Here is a 21,249-nt window from a genome sequence, read left to right as displayed (position 1 = left end):
AAATTGTTTTGAAACAATATTATTTCCTGAATCATTCAAATTCTTATCAATCATCCATGTAAGGGTAGACATGACATCTTTTTACTCCTGAGAAATGCCATGTCATCAATGCTAGGCATTTCATATAGACACATAGTGCTGTGGACATTCCAAAGGGAAGGTCCCACTAGTGACAGTGCTTCTGTCTGACCCAGAAATATATGTATTCACAATGGCATGGCCTCTCTGAAATGTGGAAATATGCATCTCTCAAGTTGAGAGCCCTGAGGACACAAAGGGATTAGAGCATTAATATCACCATATGGAACTTTAAATGAATTGCTGAGTTTAAGACTCCATTACGGTATAAGACTTAAGCCTCCTCTTCCCTTTTGGAATAAAGGAATAGAATCCCTGACTTTCATACTGCTGTGGAACCCATCTGCCTGAAGTAATTCCAAAAAAAAGAAAATATCCCCAAAAGGGAACAGGAAAGGCAAAGGTGAAAGGTTTGTCAAATGTGTCTTGAGGTTCTCTGCAGTAGTGTCAAACTTACTGTCTTGAAGACAGTGAGGAACAGCTTTCAAGCTACTGCAGAATCCAACCCCACTTCCCTTTTCTAATCTCACAGATCATTCCATGCACGAGCAAGGAGCTTGTAGCCATAATGGTCACTGTTTTAAAGATGATTCTTGCCTTGTATTCAGAGGGGCATGTATCCCAATGATGGGGATCTGTAAAAGTAACTCTTGGAGAAAAATAGGTTTATTTCTTCCAATTTACAGAAAGTGCCCATCTGAAAGGATGCACCAATTCTACTGAAACAAAATCTAAGCAAGAAATATGAAATCACACTGAACCAGGAAGAGTGCTAATAAGCAATAAAAATATTAACTGGAAAACAACTATATAAAGTAGAAGCTTGAGAAAGTAGTAAATATAATTTTGCAGCAACATCTTGCAAAAGAGTCAATGCTATTCTCTGATTTATATATAAGAAGTCACATAAGGTAATACTGCCATTCAAAATGGCCTTGTTTCAACCCCATCTGGAACAGGCGGTAGTTATGGGCCCCAAAGTTTAGGAAAGCTATAGGAACGAGTAGGAAATATACAAAGAAGGGCAGCAAAAATACTAAAATGATGGACAAAACATGTAAATAGATTAAGGAGATGCAATTATATAGTCGTAAAGATGAGAAACTCAGAGAAAAAGACCTTCAAGTTAAAAATAGCAATATAGAAAATGAAACATTAGGCAAAGGAGCAATGGCCTCAAGTTAATGAAGTAATGTTTAGGCTAAAAATTAAGAAAAAAGTTTTAAATAGAATGAGTAAATGGAGTAATCAAGGCACCATCACTTCACATCTAAAAACAGATTAGAGAGAGATATGCTGGGATACCTGATCCCCCACATGGAACAAAATATATGCGTAACATATCTGCTCAATCTTTCTGCTTTATATTGCATCCTTTCCCCTCATCTGCTACCTCCCTCTTTATTCAGAAGCTCTTTAGGTAGGGACCATGTCTTCATTTATCTCTGATGTATCTACCACAATTTTGGCACTATAAAAATAAATGCTGAGTGGTTCTGCAAAATGCAGGTTAATAATGGATGATCTAAATGATCTTTATTGGTATTATTTATCATCGTATACCTTTGAATTCTTTTTCTTTTGAAGCAAAGGTAGACTCAGTCCATTGCAGTCATCATCGTAGCCCACATAAGACAGCGGTGACAAATTGCAGCATCAGCTTTCTGATACAAGCAGAGGAATTAAATTCTGAATTTATGCTTTTTAAGCACATGGTTCTGTCCTGGAACCAAGTCTTTAGTAAGTAATCTTGCAGAGATGCAATCAAATTTTTATGTACAATTTGTATTTTAAAGAGTCATCTCCCCAGCTAATGAAACCACAGATTGTAAATGTTTGCTGCACTCGTGTAAGCTTCAGAAAGACTTATTCACTTTACACTAGTAACTGTCAGATTTCTCAGAAGAGGTCATACCTATTCAAAGCAGTCAGCCACTATAAAGAAGATAAAGAAAAGCAAAGTAATAAGACAAAACTGTTCAGTGGGGAAGGAGGGAGGACATGGGCTTTTTTTTTGTTTGTTTGTTTTTAGGTGAACGGCATTAGTCATTGAAAACTTTCGTAAGTTTCAAACAGAATCTGCACTATTTGGTGTCACTACTAGTTTGCCAATCCGTTCCTGCAGAGTGGAGAATTATTAGTTTTCCAGTACTCAAATTTGTGCTGTGTGCCTCTCAGCATGTGTAAATGGCCCACGATCTATGCCTGAAATAACTCTCAATCTCATTTAATAATGGATTTAACTGCAGCTACACATTTTTAAGTCAATGGATTCCCACACTAGAAGTTTTCTGTGAAATTTTTACACAAGTGAAAGCAGAAGAGACAAATGAAAGGGTGTGATTACTTTGATGACTAATTAAATCTGAAGCCTCTTAACTGCATGTATTCTCTCTCCTGAAAGAAAATACATTTGTTTAAAAAGTAGTAGTAGTTACACTTATTACAGATTCAGTACATGGGTAGCCCAGAAGGTTTGAGACTGCCTTACCTGTGCTCTCTCTTCATCAAATTCCAGGCAGCCCATACCATCCAGTCTCTGCAGATCTATCCAGCCTTTCCAGATAACACAGACACCATTCAAAATCATAGGTGCCTTTAAGTACACCTGAAATATAGGCAGACACATGCATCTGACACATGCTTTTGTATATGCAAATGGTTACTGTATTTATTTTTTAACTATAACTATTACTCTGATACAAAGCAATGCTACATACGAAACATGTTTGAACCAGTTGGTAACTTGACATTCCCCTTAACCGTTTTTTCCACCAACTACACTTTAATCAAAAGTCTATAAATACTATAATTAATAATCTGGATATTGTATTTTGCATACTATACATACTGGAATTAATTTATTTTCCCAGTTTATAAACCAGTATGCACCAGAGTTTGGTGAAAATTCCGTTTCTGCTTAAAGTCACTTGTGTTTCTTGTCAGACCTCTTATGTTCATTTGTTTTATAATGTTATGTTATTTCATATATATAGTGGCACACTATCAGCAATGTAAGATTTATCACAAATTTGTTTTGGAGTGTTAGACAAATGTTAGACAAAACGCTTTTCTACACTCAGAGGGAGTTTTATTTTGCTTTTGCCACAAATTTATTTTACTTAATACTAGAAGAATAAACACCAATTTCTCTTCCTTCTCAAGCCTAAAATAAACAAATAAAGACTAAAAAAAAAAGTTGGAGCTTAATGTAATACACTATCCAAACCACAAAGACTTTGTGTGGCATGTCTTAATGTACAGAAGACTGAGGAAGCCTATTTTCTTATGTTATTTTCTAATATTTGTAAAAGGTAAATTGAAAAATGACAGAGGATTAAATATTTCTACTGAATCACACTTTGCATGGTACAATTTCTCCTATTACTGTGTAAGGTAATTGCTACTAAGAGCCTACAGTCTACATAGAAGTACATAATACTGTGATTTAAAGCTGAAGTATTTCCCCCTCCAAAGAACAGAGATGAATCTCCTCACAGGAAATTTAAAAAGAAATGGATATTGTGTTAAAGGGGTTTGACAGCTTACATTTGCTGACTTTTTAAAATGTCAAACAGAGCAGTGTGGCATAACTCATGAAAACGTTAAGCAGCTTTCAGTAGTTACTATGTAATACTGTCCTGCTCTGTAGACATACCATACCCGGAGTAAAAGTTTATCCGCTTTCCTTCCGCCACATTTAAACTAGGGTGGATAGCTGTTTTATCCATCCTCCATCAACTCCAATTTCAGCAGAAGCATACGGACCTCTTCGGGACTTGCAATTCTCCTTGACTACAAAATACCATATAGAGCAAGTGGGAGGCATGAGGCTAAGTGTTCATCTCCTTGTCACACCTCAGCCAACTGGGGCCAATGGGACTGGAGAAGTCAACATCCATCCAGGCACACAGTGGGGAGGAACTGAGGTGATGAGGCTGCTCTGTTCCCTATATTGTCTTGCCCTCAGTACAGAGTGATGCTGAGGGGAGGAGTGGCATGGGAGTGCTCTAGCTGACATTGCTAGAGGAAGGTTTTACTATAAGGCACCACAAGGTGGCATGGTACCCACAGGTGGGAATATGCATAGCTCGAAGGAAAACCTATATTCCAGAACAGTTTATTTCACAAAAGCTTATTCTAAGAAAGGCATGAGTTACCCTGATACAACTCAGTCAGGAGGTGAACTCTGACACCTAACAACAACATAAATACAATCTCTTAACTATTTCAGTGTTGATCATTTTAGGCGAAACATCTAAACTAATGTACTTCCACCTTTTCATGTATAAATATCTTCTGTCTGTGTGTTCCATTCTAGGCATCCGAAGAAGTGAGCTGTAGCCCATGAAAGCTTATGCTGAAATAAATTTGTTAGTCTCTAAGGTGCCACAAGTACTCCTGTTCTTTTTGCAGATACAGACTAACACAGCTGCTACTCTGAAACCCGTAAATTAAAGTACTTATTCCACATTCCTTAACTGTCTCCCACACTTTCCTAATTACCAAGAGTATCAACTGTCCCCGACCCAGCTAGCAAAATCTCCTGTTTCTCCTGACAACTTCAACAATAGTTATGTAATCAATATGCAAGTTGCAGCATAGTGAAAACTCTGACAGCACAAAGTAAATTGAATTGAATATCAAAACAAGGCTTAGTGTATGGACTGTTTACTCATTTTGGTTAAATTATCAATTAAAAAATTCCATTTTGGGATTTACCTTAGCTGCTGCACCAAAGTGGGCAAGGTCCCCTGGGAGAATAACATGATGGGGAGAGGAGTCGAGGAAAGCTGGCTGTATTTTAAAGAAACCTTATTGAGGTTGCAGGAACAAACCATCCCGATGTGTAGGAAGAAAAATAAATAAGGCAGGCGACCAGCTTGGCTCAACAGTGAAATCCTTGCTCGTCTTAAACAAAAAAAAATAGCTTACAAGAAGTGGAAGATTGGACAAATAACCAGGGAGGAGTATAAAAGTATTGCTCAGGCATGCAGGAGTGAAATTAGGAAGGCCAAATCACACTTGGAGTTGCAGCTAGCCGGAGATGTTAGGAGTAACAAGAAGGGTTTCTTCAGATATGTTAGCAACAAGAAGAAAGTCAAGGAAAGTGTGGGCCCCTTGCTGAATGAGGGAGGGAACCTAGTGACGGAGGATGTGGAGAAAGCTAGTGTACTCAATGCTTTTTTTGCCCCTGTCTTCACAGACAAGGTCAGCTCCCAGACAGCTGCACTCTGCAGCACGGTATGGGGAGGAGGTGACCAGCTCTCTGTGGGGAAAGAAGTAGTTCGGGACTATTTAGAAAAGCTGGACGAGCACAAGTCCATGGGGCCGGATGCGCTGCATCCGAGGGTGCTAAAGGAGTTGGCCGATGAGATTGCAGAGCCATTGGCCATTATCTTTGAAAACTCATGGCGATCGGGGGAGGTCCCGGATGACTGGAAAAAGGCTAATGTAGTGCCCATCTTTAAAAAAGGGAAGAAGGAAGATCCAGGGAACTACAGGCTAGTTAGTCTCACCTCAGTCCCTGGAAAAATCATGGAACAGGTCCTCAAGGAATCAATTCTGAACCACTTAAAGGAGGGGAAAGTGATCAGGAACAGTCAGCATGGATTCACCAAGGGCAAGTCATGCCTGACTAACCTAATTGCCTTCTATGATGAGATAACCGGCTCTGTGAATGAGGGGAAAGCAGTGGATGTGCTATTTCTGGACTTTAGCAAAGCTTTTGATACAGTCTCCCACAGTATTCTTGCCAGCAAGTTAAAGAAGTATGGGCTGGATGAATGGACGGTAAGGTGGATAGAAAACTGGCTAGATGGTCGGGCTCAACGGGTAGTGATCAATGGTTCCATGTCTAGTTGGCAGCCGGTATCAAGTGGGGTGCCCCAAGGGTCGGTGCTGGGGCCGGTTTTATTCAATATCTTCATTAACGATCTGGAGGATGGTGTGGACTGCACCCTTAGCAAGTTTGCAGATGACACTAAACTGGGAGGAGTGGTTGATACGCTGGAGGGTAGGGATAGGATACAGAGGGACCTAGACAAATTAAAGGATTGGGCCAAAAGAAATATGATGAGGTTCAACAAGAACAAGTGCAGAGTCCTGCACTTAGGACGGAAGAATCCTATGCACTGCTACAGACTAGGGACCGAATGGCTGGGCAGCAGTTCTACAGAAAAGGACCTAGGGGTTACGGTGGACGAAAAGCTGAATATGAGTCAACAGTGTGCCCTTGTTGCAAAGAAGGCTAATGGCATTTTGGGTTGTATAAGTAGGGGCATTTCCAGCAGATCGAGGGATGTGATCATTCCCCTCTATTCAGCACTGGTGAGGCCTCATTTGGAGTACTGTGTCCAGTTTTGGGCCCCACACTACAAGAAGGATGTGGATAAATTGGAGAGAGTCCAGCGGAGGGCAACAAAAATGATTAGGGGGCTGGAACACATGACTTATGAGGAGAGGCTGAGGGAACTGGGATTGTTTAGCCTGCAGAAGAGAAGAATGAGGGGGGATTTGATAGTTGCTTTCAACTACCTGAAAGGGGGTTCCAAAGAGGATGGATCTAGACTGTTCTCAGTGGTAGAAGATGACAGAACAAGGAGTAATGGTCTCAAGTTGCAGAGGGGGAGGTTTAGGTTGGATATTAGGAAAAACTTTTTCACTAGTAGGGTGGTGAAGAACTGGAATGGGTTACCTAGGGAAGTGGTGGAATCTCCTTCCTTAGACATTTTTAAGGTCAGGCTTGACAAAGCCCTGGCTGGGATGATTTAGTTGGGTTTGGTCCTGCTTTGAGCAGGGGGTTGGACTAGATGACCTCCTGAGGTCCCTTCCAACCCTGAGATTCTATGATTCTATGTAAACCAGGGGGGCCTGCAAGAGAATTTAGGTCCATCTTGGCACCGATCCTCATTTTTATTTAATAGAATCATAGAAGATTAGGGTTGGAAGAGACCTCAGGAGGTCATCTAGTCCAACCCCCTGCTCAACACCAACTAAATTATCAATTTATTGAGCAATACCGTGTTTGGTGGTATATCGTATCCCAAAATAAAGGACAGTTCCTGTCCTGATGCATTTGGGATTCTAGCTCCCCCTGCCCCAGTTCCTCATTTCACAGTTAATAATATATGGGGATATACTTATCTTATTGAGCTGGAAGGGACCCTGGGTCACTGAGTCCAGCCCCGTGCCTTCACTAGCAAGACCCAGTACTGATTTTTGCCCCAGATCCCTAAGTGGCCCCTTCAAGGATTGAACTCACAACCCTGGGTTTAGCAGGCCAATGCTCAAACCACTGAGCTATTCCCCCTGAGGAAGGAAATCCACAGAAAGGGTAGAGGCACACACTCTGGGAGGTACAGGGAAAAACTCAAACTTTCCCTACTTCTGGAAGATTGATATGAAGTCTTTGTTTACATATGAGACTGACTAGGGATGGGAGAGTGAGATTAACAAACCAGATGACTGACCAGAGGTTCTACTCTCCATCCAAAGAAAAATCAATGCATTTGTGAACTCAAGGCTTGGTTACTGGAACACAACATACCTCAGTATGAAATAACACAGTCTGAAAAGGCTTGAACTAGCACAAAATGCAGCAGCTCATCAGGTTAAAAACAAAGGTTGCCGTAAACACATCCTGCACTGGCTCTCCACTGAGTACAAGAGGTTAGTTCAAGGTCTGTCCTTTTAGTCAAAACCTAGCTACCTGAGACATCGCCTCCCTCCGTGACAATGTCATCCCACGAGTGCTGCATTCCACCTAAATAACTGAATTGATGACCAAGAGAGGAGCTTTTTGAGTGCAGGTGACTGAGGCTGAGGCTACACTTGCACTTCAAAGCACTACCGCGGCAGCGCTTTGAAGTGCTAAGTGTAGTCAAAGCGCCAGCGCTGGGAGAGAGCTCTCCCAGCGCTGTCCGTACTCCACCTCCCTGTGGGGAATAACGTACAGCGCTGGGAGCCATGCTCCCAGTGCTGGGGCTTTGACCACACTGGCGCTTTGCAGCGCCGCAATTTGCAGCGCTGGAGAGGGTGTGTTTTCACACCCTGCTGCAGCGCTGCAAATTTGCAAGTGTAGCCATGGCCTGAGCTGGACCTTGAATCTAGACTATGTAACTTGCTCCAAGAACTAAAACAGGCTACTAACTTCAACACATTTTAAAATACAACTTTGCTTTCCCTCAGCAAGAGCTACACACACACACACACACACACACACACACGAGTGCCAAACAAACATTATTTCTCCTACACACTGGGATAGGAAAGAAAGATCTTGTTTCAGGTTTTAAATATAGTAAATCAGATATATGTAACGGGGACCAAAGTACCTAGAGAGAGAGAGAGAGAGAGAACAACGCAGCAGTTGTAAACAGCCCATTCAATGAGCACAGAGACAAAGGAAGTGAGACAGACAGTTGAAGGGACTGGTAATATCAAAAGTTAGCTTTCTGAGGCTTTGTCTACACTGCCACTTTACAGCACTGAAACATTCTCACTCAGGGGTGTGAAAAAACAGCCCCTGAGCAATGCAAGTTTCAGCGTTGTAAAGCAACAGTGTAGACAGTGCACCATCAATGGGAGCTGCGCTCCCAGAGCTGGTAGCTACTCCCCTCGTGGGGGTGGGTTTTCTTACACTGCTGGGAGAGCTCTCCCAGAGCTGGTGCTGTGACTACACAGCCACGTTAAAACGCTGCCATACCCTGAGAAACAGGCAGAGTCATGAGTCAGCTTTTTTGAGAATAGGAACTAGAAGGAAATGAGAGGTTAAGAGGATATCAATTATGCCTATTTTAGGCTCATTAAAATATAAAATTATTTTAAACAAAAGCACCACAAAGCTAACAAGCTTTTCCAACTCCCAAAAGGCCCCTCTTTCACCAAACCTCCCAGTCCCTCCAATTAACTGCACTGATCAACCACAAAAAGCTTGGGCTGGGAGTTGTATAGCACTTCCTGAAAGTCACCAAATCTGGTCTTAGACAGACAAAGGAAGTGACTTTCAAAGCCAAGGAGCCCAGTCTGATAACACCTTGCTTGCCAGCCCCCTCCCATTGACTCTAGGAGCTGTTTGTACAGAGTACCTCTGTTGATTCCCTGTGTGATACCATGGAGTTACAAACAGACAACCAAGCAGCCAGGATGCAAACCATTTAGGGCTTTACAAGTCAAAACCAAACACCTTAAATTTCATCTGGTAACCAGAGAAGCTTAAGAAGCTCTGGGATTCCATCTTTTAACCCTCAGTTGTACTGCTTTCAGCAAGCATACATTACAACAACTCAGGAGTGAAAACTAATTGTAATGTGAAAGGGGGGGATTTTTGAAAGATCTACAACTATGCTAGAAAGACAAGATGGGTAAAGTAGTATCTTTCACTGGACCAACTTCTTTTGCTGAGAGAAAAAAGCTTTCCAGTTACACATAGCCCTTCCTCTGGTCTGGGATAGGTATTCAGTGTCACAACTAAATACAAGGTAGAGCAGAGAGTTTAGCTTAAGTAGTTAGCACATATTCTAAGGGTCAATTATAAGGTGAAGTTGGTCCAATAAAAGATATTACCCTCACTCCACCTTGTCTCTCTAAGATCGTGGGACCAACACAGCTACACCACCACTGCATATAAGTACACTGACAATTTTCAAATTACTTGTATAAAAAAACCAACCTGTTTTTTTAAAAAATCTTATTGGAAGCTGTATTTATTTATGTCGCCCTCTTTCTCCCTACATCAAAACACATTTTTCCCCATCAAAACATCCAGGCAAGCATATTGGTGAAATTTCCTTTATTTTAGAGAAAAACGAAGGTTTGTTTCTCTCTCCCCTCTTTCTGGAAGAAGGGAAACAGCTTGCCATTGTAGCCTAAACCGTTTAACCACATATTTCCTTCTTTTTAGGTATAACTCTGCTGGTTCCCTTCAATTTCCAAACTCTGACAAATATTAATAAATTCCTGTTGCAGAGCTGTTATCGCCAACACATCTCAAAATCCAAAGGCATAGCATCTTTTAAAATCTGATATTAGCATTCCAAAGTCATTTATTCAGAAGTTGCTAGATCATAGTAAGGCAGTCAAAGACTACAGTAATTCTAATAAAACCCCAAGATTCTCCTTTCCTATTACAAAATTATTTTTACAGTTTATGATTAAAATTAGGCTGAGAAATGTAGCTGTTAACAACAATACCATCAAAACTTAAGGGAGAATCTATTTTCAAGCTAAAACGGCTTACCAAAATTTTGCCATTTTTCCCCCTAATGTGGCTTGTCATTATATCTGAAATTCATTCTGGTTTGTGAAGCTCAGATATTATCGCTATGAGCACAGAAAAGATCATAAGGCAATACAGTTCATATTTAGTTCAGTGTTTGGATAATGTGCAGAAAACCATCACATGGGACCATACAATGAAAGATGAAATTAAGAAGAAATATTAAATAGCTGCCTCATCCATAGAGCAGCCTGTCTTGTGCACTGAATGAAGCAAGGGTCCTGTGGAGAAGATAGAAGCTGATCATGTAACTAAACACTGTATAGCTATGCATACACACAAAGCAGAATTCAAGTTGCATAGGCAACCATAAACCTGCTACTGTATTTTCTAACTTCTGAAAAATTACAAAAGTAAGCAGTCATATGTAATTTCTCATGTTTTTTTCAAAAAGAACATAAAACTCAATCTCTATTATGTATACCTGTAACAACCTTCCTCTCGTGCATCTGCAGCAGATTTTGAACCCTAAATGTTCAGCACTGCAGCAGCAGCAGTCCCCTGACATGTCAACTAAAAGATAAGGCAGATTAGCAAGCAGCACACGAAGGCTAATATCCTTTGGGGACTATTTATTAGAGGATGCTGCCTAACAATCTGAAACTGTGGATTACATATGCAGTAGCACAGCCAAGAATAAATATTTGGCAGACTCCTTCTAAGATAGAGTAGGGCTAACTGGATGAGACTTGGGTCTACCACGTTAGAGATCTGGGTTCTATTACCAGCTTGTGTAACTTGTGAGGCCGTTCTCAATAATAAGGATTGTGAAGGGCACAGAATTAATTTAATTTAATAGAAGAACCATGTGCAAAACCCATCATCTTCTGGCTCCCAGCACAGTGCATCTTCATCTATGCCAAAACATATTTTGATGGGAAAAACCACTTCTCTGTACCTATCCAGAATTCCTGCTCCTTATGTGGACTGCTGAAACAAGGAACCAGGGTGGTATTATGCATAGCGTTAATGGAATCTTGAGAGTTTCTGGCAGTAAGCCAAAAAGGAGCAGTGCCACATGAAACAAAAATGTGCAATGGAAATTTCAGCAACTTGTAATGCAGACAACACTGAACAGAACTTCATGAGGCCAGCAAAAGGTACTTTATTATCCCCTATTACTATCCCTCTGCTACATTTCAAAGTCCTGCTGTAAGACATAAGAATAGCCATACTGGGTCAGACCAAAAGTCCATCTAGCCCAGTATCCTGTCTTCCAACAGTGGCCAATACCAGGTACCCCAGAGGGAATGGACAGAAGAGGTAATCATCAAGTGATCTATCTCTAGTCGCCCATTCCGAGCTTCTGGCAAAAAGAGGCTAGGGACACCATCCCTGCCCATCCTGGCTAATAGCCATTGATTGACCTATCCTCCATGAACTTATCTTGTTCTTTTTTGAACCCTGTTGGCCTTCACAACATCCTCTGGCAAAGAGTTCCACAGGCTGACTGTGCAGTGTGTGAAGAAATACTTCCTTTTGTTTGTTTTAAAGCTGCTGCCTATTAATTTCATTTGGTGACCCCTAGTTCGTGTGTTATGAGAAGGAGTAAATAACACTTCCTTATTTACTTTCTCCACAACAGTCATAATTTTATAGACCTCTATCATATCCCCCCTTAGTCATCTCTTTTCCAAGCTGAAAAGTCCCAGTTTTATTAATCACTTCTCATATGGAAGCCGTTCCATCCCCCTCATCATTTTTGTTGCCCTTTTCTGAACCTTTTCCGATTCTAATATATCTTTTTTGAGATAGGGTGACCAGAACTGCACACAGTATTCAAGATGTGGGCATACCATGGATTTATATAAAGGCAATATGATATTTTCCATCTTATTATCTATCCCTTTCCCTTTCTTAATGATTTTTGACTGCCACTGCACATTAAGTGGATGTTTTCAGAGAACTATCCACAATGGCTCCATGATCTCTTTCTTGAGTGGTAACAGCTAATTTAGACTCCATAATTTTGTGTGTATAGTTGGGATTATGTTTTCCAATGTGCATTACTTTGCATTTATCAACATTGAATTTTTATCTGCCATTTTGTTGTCCAAACAACCAGTTTTGAGAGATACTTTTGTAGCTCTATGAAGTCTGCTTGGGACTTAACTATCTGGAGTAGTTTTGTATCATCTGCAAATTTTGCCACCTCACGGTTTACCCCTTTTTCCAGATCATTTATGAATGTTGACTAGGACTCAGCCAGTACAGACCCCTGGGAGACCACCATTATTTATTGCTCTCCATTCTGAAAACTGACCATTTATTCCTACCCTTTGTTTCCTATCTTTTAACCAGTTACCAGTCCATGAGAGGACCTTCCCTCTTATCCCATGACAGCTTACTTAGCTTAAGAGCCTTTGGTGAGGGACCTTGTCAAAGGCTTTTTGAAAAACTAAGTACACAATATCCAATGGATCCCCCTTGTCCAAATGCTTGTTGACCCCCTCAAAGAATTCTAGTAGATTGGTGAGGTCTGATTTTCCCTTACAAAAACCATGTTGACTCTTCCCCAACAAATTATGTTCATCTATGTGTCTGACAATTTTGTTCTATACTATGGTTTCAACCAGTTTGCCCAGTACTGAAGTCAGGCTTACCAGCCTGTAATTGTCGGGATCACCTCTGGAGCCCTTTTAAAAAATTGGTGCCACATTAGCTATCCTCCAGTCATTTAGTACAAAAGCTGATTTAAATGATAGGTTACAAACTACAGTTAGTAGTTCTGCAATTTCACATTTGAGTTCCTTCAAAACTCTTGGGTGAATACCATCTGGTCCTGGTGACTTATTGTTTAGTTTATCAATTTGTTCCAAAACCTCCTCTAATGACACCTCAATCTGGGACAGTTTCTCAGATTTGTCACCTAAAAAGAATGGCTCAGGTTTGGAAATTTCCCCTCACATCCTTAACTGTGAAGATTGAGGCAAAGAATTCACTTTGTTTCCCCACAATGGCCTTATTGCCTTTGAGTGCTCCTTTAGCATCTCGATCGTCCAGTGGCCCCACTGGCTGTTTATCTGGCTTCCTGCTTTTGATGTACTTAAAAAATATTTTGCTATTACTTTTTGAGTCTTTGGCTAACTGTTCTTCAAATTTTTTTTTGGCCTTCCTAATTATATTTTCACATTTCAGTTACCAGAGTTTATGCTCCTTTCTATTTTCCTCACTAGGATTTAACTTTCACTTTTTAAAGGATGCCTTTTTGTCTCTCAGAGCTTCTTTTACTTTGTTGTTTAACCATGGTGGCACTTTTTTGGTTCTCTTGCTGTGTTTTAATTTGGGGTATACATTTAAGTTGAGCCTTTATTATGGGGTCTTTAAAAAGTTTCCATGTAGCTTGCAGGAATTTCACTTTGGGCACTGTACCTTTTAACTTCTGTTTAACTAACTTCCTCATTTTTGTGTAGTCCCCCTTTCTGAAATTAAATGCTACAGTGTTGGGCTGCTGTGGTGTTTTTCCCCAGGGATGTTACATTTAATTATACTATGGTCACTATTACCAAGCGGCCCAGATATATTCACATCTCGGACCAGATCCTGTGCTCCACCTAGGACTAAACCAAGAATTGCCTTTCCTCTTGTGGGTTCCAGGACTAGCAGCTCCACGAAGCAGTCATTTAAGGTGTCAAGAAACTATCTCTGCATCCTATCCTGAGGTGACATGTACCCAGTCAATATGGGGATACTTGAAATCATCCATTCTTACTGAGTTTTTTTATTTTTATAGCCTCTCTAATCTCCCTGAGCATTTCACAGTCACTATCACCATCCTGGTCAGTAATATATACCTACTGCTATATTTTTATTATGAGAGCATGGAATTACTATCCATAGAGATGCTATGGTACAGTTCATTTAAGATTTTTACTTCATTTGATTCTATGCTTTCTCTCACATATAGTGCCACCCCCTCACCAGCACGACCTGTTCTGTCCTTCCGATTTATTTTGTACCCTGGTACTACTGTGTCCCATTGATTATTCTCATTCCACCAAGTTTCTGTGATTCCTATTATATCAATATCCTCATTTAATACGAGGTACTCTAGTTCACCCATCTTATTATTTAGACTTCTAGCATTTGAATATAAGCATTTTAAAAACTTGTCACTTTTTAGCTGTCTGCCATTACATGATATAATTGAATGAAACTATTTCATTTGACTGTTTCTCATCAGATCCTACCTGTATTTTGTCATCTTCATTCTCTCCTCTTTACTAGGACATAGAGAATCTCCATTAATAGATCCTCTCCCAAGGAATATCTCTGTTCAAACCACATGCTCCTCTGCACGGGCTGGCTTTCCTTCATTTAAAAACTGCTCTATGACCTTTTTAATCTTAAGTGCCAGCAATCTGGTTCCATTTTGGTTTAGGTGGAGCCCATCCTTCCTGTATAGGTTTCCCATTTCCCAGAAGTTTCCCCAGGTCCTAATAAATCTAAAGCCCTCCTCCCTACACCGTCATCTCATCCATACGTTGAGATCCTGCAGTTTTGCTTTTCTAACTGGCCCTGTGTGTGGAACTGGAAGCATTTCAGAAAAGGTGACCATGGAGGTCCTGGACTTCAATCTCTTACCTAGTAGCCTACATTTGGCCTCCAGGACTTCTCTCCTATCCTTTCCTATGTCCTTGATACCTACATGTACCACGACCACCAGCTCCTCCCCAGCACTATACATAAGTCTATCTATGTGTCTCAAGAGATCCTCAAGCAAGTCACCATGTGGTTCTCCCCGTCATTGCAAACCCAACTATATATGTTTCTAATGATTGACTCCCCCATAACTATTACCCATCTCTTCTTAATAATTGGAGTTCTCAGTGCAAGATGATACTATTACATCATTTGGAAGAAGGGTCCCAACTATGGGATCGTTTTCCTCTGCTCCAGTTGGATGTTCTCCTTCTCTGAGACTTTCATCCTCCTCAACAGCACAGAGGCTGTCAGAGCACAGGTGGGACCCTGTGTCCTGGAAAGTCTCATCTATGTACCTCTCTGTCTCCCTTAGCTCCTCCAGTCCAGCCACTCTGGTCTCCAAAGCCCGTACACGGTCTGTGAGGGCCAGGAGCTCCTTGCACCGAATGCACACATATGCCATCTGCCCATAGGGCAGGTAATCACACATGCTGCATTGGGTGCAATAAACTGAATAGCCCTTACTCTGTTGCTGAACTTCTGCATGTATTCGCTTTTTTACTCCTGCAGATCGGTGCTTTGTTGAGGCTTTGATCCCACAAACACACTACAGACAACAAACTTACCCCAAGGGTCACATAATTGCTCCTCCTTCACCTGGAGATCTCCCTCACAAAACTCCCTCCTTAGCTGCTCCTGGCCGCTAGCTCCATTTTTTCTACCATTTTTTGGTCGCTTAGAAACAGGCTTTTTAAAGCCTGGTCTTCCTTAGTAGCCCCGCCTCCAGGTTAAGGGTTGATGGGTGCTGAAGGGCTTAGGGATCAAAGCCTCGTTAAGAAGCTCTCAGCCTTTCCTAACAGGCTGCTAAGCTCAGCACACGGTCCCCCCAAACAAACAGACTATACGGTATATTTCAGTCAAGGAGCAAGCACACCACAAACACAAAAAACACACAGTGTGTTAAAAAAACTGCACTTTAAAAAATATTAAGCAACCTAAATATAAGTGTTACTATTACTCCCCTCAATTTACACTGTAAAGTGTTTTTCCTCAAAATTAGGGCACATGCATTCCGCTGCCCTATCATGACCAACTCCCCCTCTGAAAGGGCTAGGGACTGATTTTAAAAGATTCAGTACAGTGCATATATTTAAGAACTAAAATATGACAGTCCCATTACATTTACTAACTAGACAAGAGGAGAGTTCTCAATTGTTTTGAAAAAGAGATAAAGGGTCAATTTATTTGTATTCAAGACACTAAACCTAGTTCTCAGTTTCCCATTCTATTTAAGTCCTCTGGTAAATCCTTATCACACAATACCAGGGTGATTTACTGATGTGATTCAGATGTTATCTGTACACTTCATCCACACATCCTGCAGTTACAAAAAGAAGTGTTCCCTCTCCCTAAAGCAACTGAGCCATTTCCTCCCCCACAGACTGCACACAGTTCTCACCACCCACTGACTAATGAATCAGCACACTAAACAGCAGCCACAGGCACCACTGTGACAAACTCAGTCCCCCAGGAAATAACAGTCCCCAGTGAAACAGTATGCCCCCTTCTCTTTTGTTTTCTATCATATTCCAGCACACTGGACCAAGATGCATTCTTTTAAAAGACACTCAGCTCTGACTCATTGCCCCAGTCTCGTCACATGCATCTCTTCATTCATAAGTGTTATGTCAACTGCCTGTTTGCTGGCTGATCACAATAATTAAATTCCAACGTTGATCCCACCTGTCTCTGAATCATACCCATCACGGGCTATTTAAAACAGCAGTCTCTCCAATGGTTTAGTTTACTAAACATTGTCTCCTGTGTAAGAAATATTTATAAAATATTTGCTCCCAGTGAGAGAAATTTCATAAGGTTAAGTCAAACTTTTTATCATCTCATCTACTCAAAACCTGGTTGATGTACCGGGCCCACTAGTTAAAAGGTACAAACTCTGTTCAAGAGAAGCAAGTAAAATATTCAGTTAGGAAGTTATGTATCCATCTTTAGCTTTCAATTACCTTAGTAAACCTAAATGTTTTTATACATGTTTACTTGTATTATCAACTTCTATTAAAGTCCCCAAATATAACATGAGTCACAAAGTTCTTACTTTACAAGTTGGAGAATATACTCTAGAGGCCACTTATGAAGTAAAAACATGTTAACACTTTGTATGATAGCATTTATGGCACTAAATGAGGGGATTGGAACTTTCTCCCCCAATATTTTCAGAGTTTTAAGATGAATGTATGTAAATTAGGAATTTTTGTAAACTTGTTAATTTTTATTTTAAAAAGTAGTACTTGCATATCATTACAAATAAATCCTTTTGATAAAACGGGATGGGCTACAACAATAATTGTGACATGCAGACTAATTAGTAAAGTTTAAAACAAGTTTATAGCTTAAGAGCAGTCAATGTAAAACTCCTGCTTCAGATAATACTTTTACATATTGACCATTCACACAAATCTGCTCAAAGAAACTAAGGGAAAAAATCATCATCAAGTTACAGGTGACACACAACTAATCAGAATGTCTGTTAGCTTCATTATGCACTCTGTGCCAACTAGTTTTCTCCAATAAGGAAACAGTACATTAAGGTTATATTAGCAATCACTAAAAGATGCAGGCTTTTACATTGTTGCTATGATCAGCACACTAAGATCTAGTTCTCATTGACTCATTTCAAATGGATGATATAAATCTTCAACAAATTTTTAAACACATAAACCAGTAAGGGGCACAGCATTTTTTAATCTTAGAGCCAAACACAGTTTATTACTTTTCCAAAATAGTATTAAGTAAAACAAATAAATTTTAATTAATGAAGATTTGTAGTCAATCCCTAAATTATCATTTGAGAAAGAGTAATTCTGGCTATCAATATTGCAGACCATGGTGATAAGAAAACAAAAATAAAGAAACTGGATGGCACACTGGACTTGTACACAAAATGCACCAAGATCCAAATATTGATTTAGATCAAGTGTGACTATGTAATTGACTAGTAACTTATATAATACACTCTGCTTGAGACAATGCTACTAGTTCTTCACTATCATTATACCAAGTGAACTCTCAAATTGTTAAATTATGTCAATGTGCAAGGTATTTTTTTTAAATCTTATTTTATTTGGCATTCCTAGACAAAAGGCTGAAATTAATCTCTGACCTCAGATTCTTAGATGTATATATATTAGCTGGTGACATTTATGCAAGTGAGCGTCATATACAAATATTCTAAATTCTGGGTTGCTTACCTAGATCTTTCTAAACAGAGGTGTTACATCATGGGTACTCTGAACATAGATTATATTAACAAATTCATTCTTTTGAAAGTTGTTTGTTTAAAAGAAAACAATAATATAGTTTAATCTCATAATCACTTAGAGAAAATTCTTAAAACAAAACATCTTTTTGAAAGCTAAATTTAGCCAAATTAGTTACTTAAATTTGGTCTTAAAAACAAATCTCATGAAGATGAAAAGGAAGATACTCAATGCCTGACAAACTAGGCCCCATCTCCAATTGGTATAACTTTTTTTCCCCCACTAAGTAAATGTCACCATGCTTTGTAGACAAAACGGTAATAATTTTACCATGGGTATTTTCCCTTTTCATTGAGCCACAGTAAACGAATGAGTCTTTTGGTTTTTCCTTATTTAAACATCTTCCATGATCTTGTAGTACAGTGCCTCCCCATTGGTTAAATCTGATTCTACCATTCTACCATTTTCCCCTTTGCATTATGTCACCTACACCTCATATCCAAAACACAATATTAATTTTGTAAATCACATTCCACAATCTTTAGAAAGCTAGAGTTCAAAATCAAAGCTTATATTTACTATACGTCATTAGCCTTGGGCAACTAAGGAAACCCTGAAGAAACATGGAAATGAACATTATGGCACATTAGCTCTTAACATTTACATGCTGGACTGTCTACTAGAAATTATTCTAGCATTTTATATAAAATGAGAAATTATATATTGTTTTTAAAAACAGCATTTCATAATTCAATATTTCAGGGCTAGAAAAATCAGACCTTTTGAGTTTTGCTGAATAAAAAAGGGATAAGATACTCTTTAAGCAACTGAATTGCAAACTTTCCAGAAGCTCTTATGAATTGCTAATAAACTCTAGGGCAGTTTTGCTAAAATTTGGGATGGCAAAGTATTAAGAATATTTGAGCCTAGTGTTAAATAGAATCATAGAATTCAAGATCCGAAGGGACCATTATGATCATCTAGTCTGACCTCCTGCAACATGCAGGCCACATAAGCCGATCCACCCACTCCTGAAATAATTCTCTCCCTTGACTCTGCTGTTGAATGCTCCAAATCATGTTTTAAAGACTTCTAGTAGCAGATAATCCACCAGCAAGCGACCCCTGCCCCATGCTTCGGAGGAGCAAATATTTAATCTGTAAATTATTTAGACAGATATTTATATCTAAGCAAGTCATAGTGCTATTTAACATTTATAAACTCCGGAGAGTTTTCCCTCTCCCACCCATAGAGCAAAGGATTCTGATTTTGTACCTTGGAACTTGTTACAGCTAAATTAAGAAACACATGGTTTCCAGGAATGATACACGGTGAATCAACTTCACCCTCCACATTCTCAGAAAAGTGTGTCATTTAGTTTTAACTTCAGCAGTGAGTCTATCACCTGCCTTATTCAACACTCAAGAACAAGGAGGGAGAACAGTGCTAATTATTTTCAGTAGTTTTAGGCATGCAATGGGAGTATTTTCGCACACAAATGAATAGATTCATAGCCATCCATATTTAAATGTACAAATACTGAACTACTTTTGATAATCAGGCTCAAAATGCTAACTCTTCAGAACATTCTGCTGCTAAAATGAATATTGAAAAATGCTGCAATAATTTCTATCCAAGAATGACAACACTATAGTAGCATTCCCTCAATATCGCCACTCAATATAAAAATATGGATTCAGATTCAAAGTAACTAAGTCTTATAAAGGTGATATTTATTCCAAATCCTAGAGCATTTCCCAAAAAGCATGTTCCATAGCAAAAGCTGATGGATTGTCATTAAGCAACTTAGCAACATTTAAATGGTGCCTGCTTTAATTACAAACAAAAAAATCATTTTTCCAGGATATTATTTTTTAAAAGTATTTACATATCTCAATATTAATGGAGTGCCATTCATTTGTCCTAACACAAAAGAATATTCATTTGTCAACTCCAGCTAGAAAAACACTTGTTTCAAAATTCTAAACTGTGACAGACAACTTTCCATATTGCCAAAACAAGTCACTGATAAATTTGAGTTTTGAGACTATAACAGGATTCAGAAAAGAACTAGATGAGTTTATGGAGCACAGGTCCACTAATGGCTATTAGCCAGGATGGGCAGGATGGTGTCCCTAGCCTCTGTTTGCCAGAAGCTGGGAAAGGGCAAGTGGGGATGGATCACTTGAGGATTACCTCTTCTGTCCATTCCCTCTGGGGCACCTGGCATTGGCCACTGTCGGAAGACAGGATACTGGGTTAGATGGACCTTTGGTCTGACCCATTATAGTTGCTCTTGTGTTCTTATGAGTTTGGGTTTCTGAGACGTAAACAAACAGAAAATCACTTTTCCTGCTACAGCAAATAGCATAGAATTTTCTAATGTAGCTTTTAGAAAAGTAAAAGCAGCAAAGAATCCTGTGGCACCTTATAGACTAACAGACGTTTTGCAGCATGAGCTTTCGTGGGTGAATACCCACTTCTTCGGATGCAAGAAGAAGTGGGTATTCACCCACGAAAGCTCATGCTGCAAAACGTCTGTTAGTCTATAAGGTGCCACAGGATTCTTTGCTGCTTTTACAGATCCAGACTAACACGGCTACCCCTCTGATTTTAGAAAAGTGAGAGTCATAGTACTATTAGTGCAATTTTATCTTTTGCTACTACAGTGACTATGTAACATGATACCTTTTCCAGGACTGTTAAATGTTTGGTTACAATAAACAAGCTAATTAGCTGTTTTAATGAACCACACAGTTGGTCTGAAGAGAACTGCAAACAATAACAGAAAAGACATGATTAATAAAATTTTCCAGTATTACAGGTTTTATTCCTTGATTAAAAATAGTCAGTGCTGCGTTCAGAAGTCAGTGGAGAAAAAATTAAATTTTAATTGTACCGAAACTGTATTCTTAAATGAGAGATAGTTACTTCCCCATAATTATTTTCTGAAGTGATACAACGTGATACAGT

General features: G+C 39.5%; 1 protein-coding gene across 3 annotated transcripts in view; it reads right to left on the bottom strand.

Annotated features, from left to right (window-relative positions):
• CBFB (core-binding factor subunit beta) overlaps positions 1-21,249 on the bottom strand; it is a 65,313-nt gene that overhangs the window by 22,817 nt on the left and 21,247 nt on the right. For all 3 annotated transcript variants that reach the window (XM_044987644.1, XM_044987643.1, XM_044987645.1), the window contains one exon: positions 2,570-2,686. In XM_044987644.1, the coding sequence (XP_044843579.1) occupies positions 2,570-2,686 (117 nt within the window). The remainder of the gene's footprint in view (positions 1-2,569; positions 2,687-21,249) is intronic.

Source organism: Mauremys mutica, chromosome 14 (genome assembly GCF_020497125.1).
Source record: "Mauremys mutica isolate MM-2020 ecotype Southern chromosome 14, ASM2049712v1, whole genome shotgun sequence".
Taxonomy (NCBI): domain Eukaryota; kingdom Metazoa; phylum Chordata; order Testudines; family Geoemydidae; genus Mauremys; species Mauremys mutica.
This window is presented reverse-complemented; position numbering and strand designations above follow the sequence as displayed.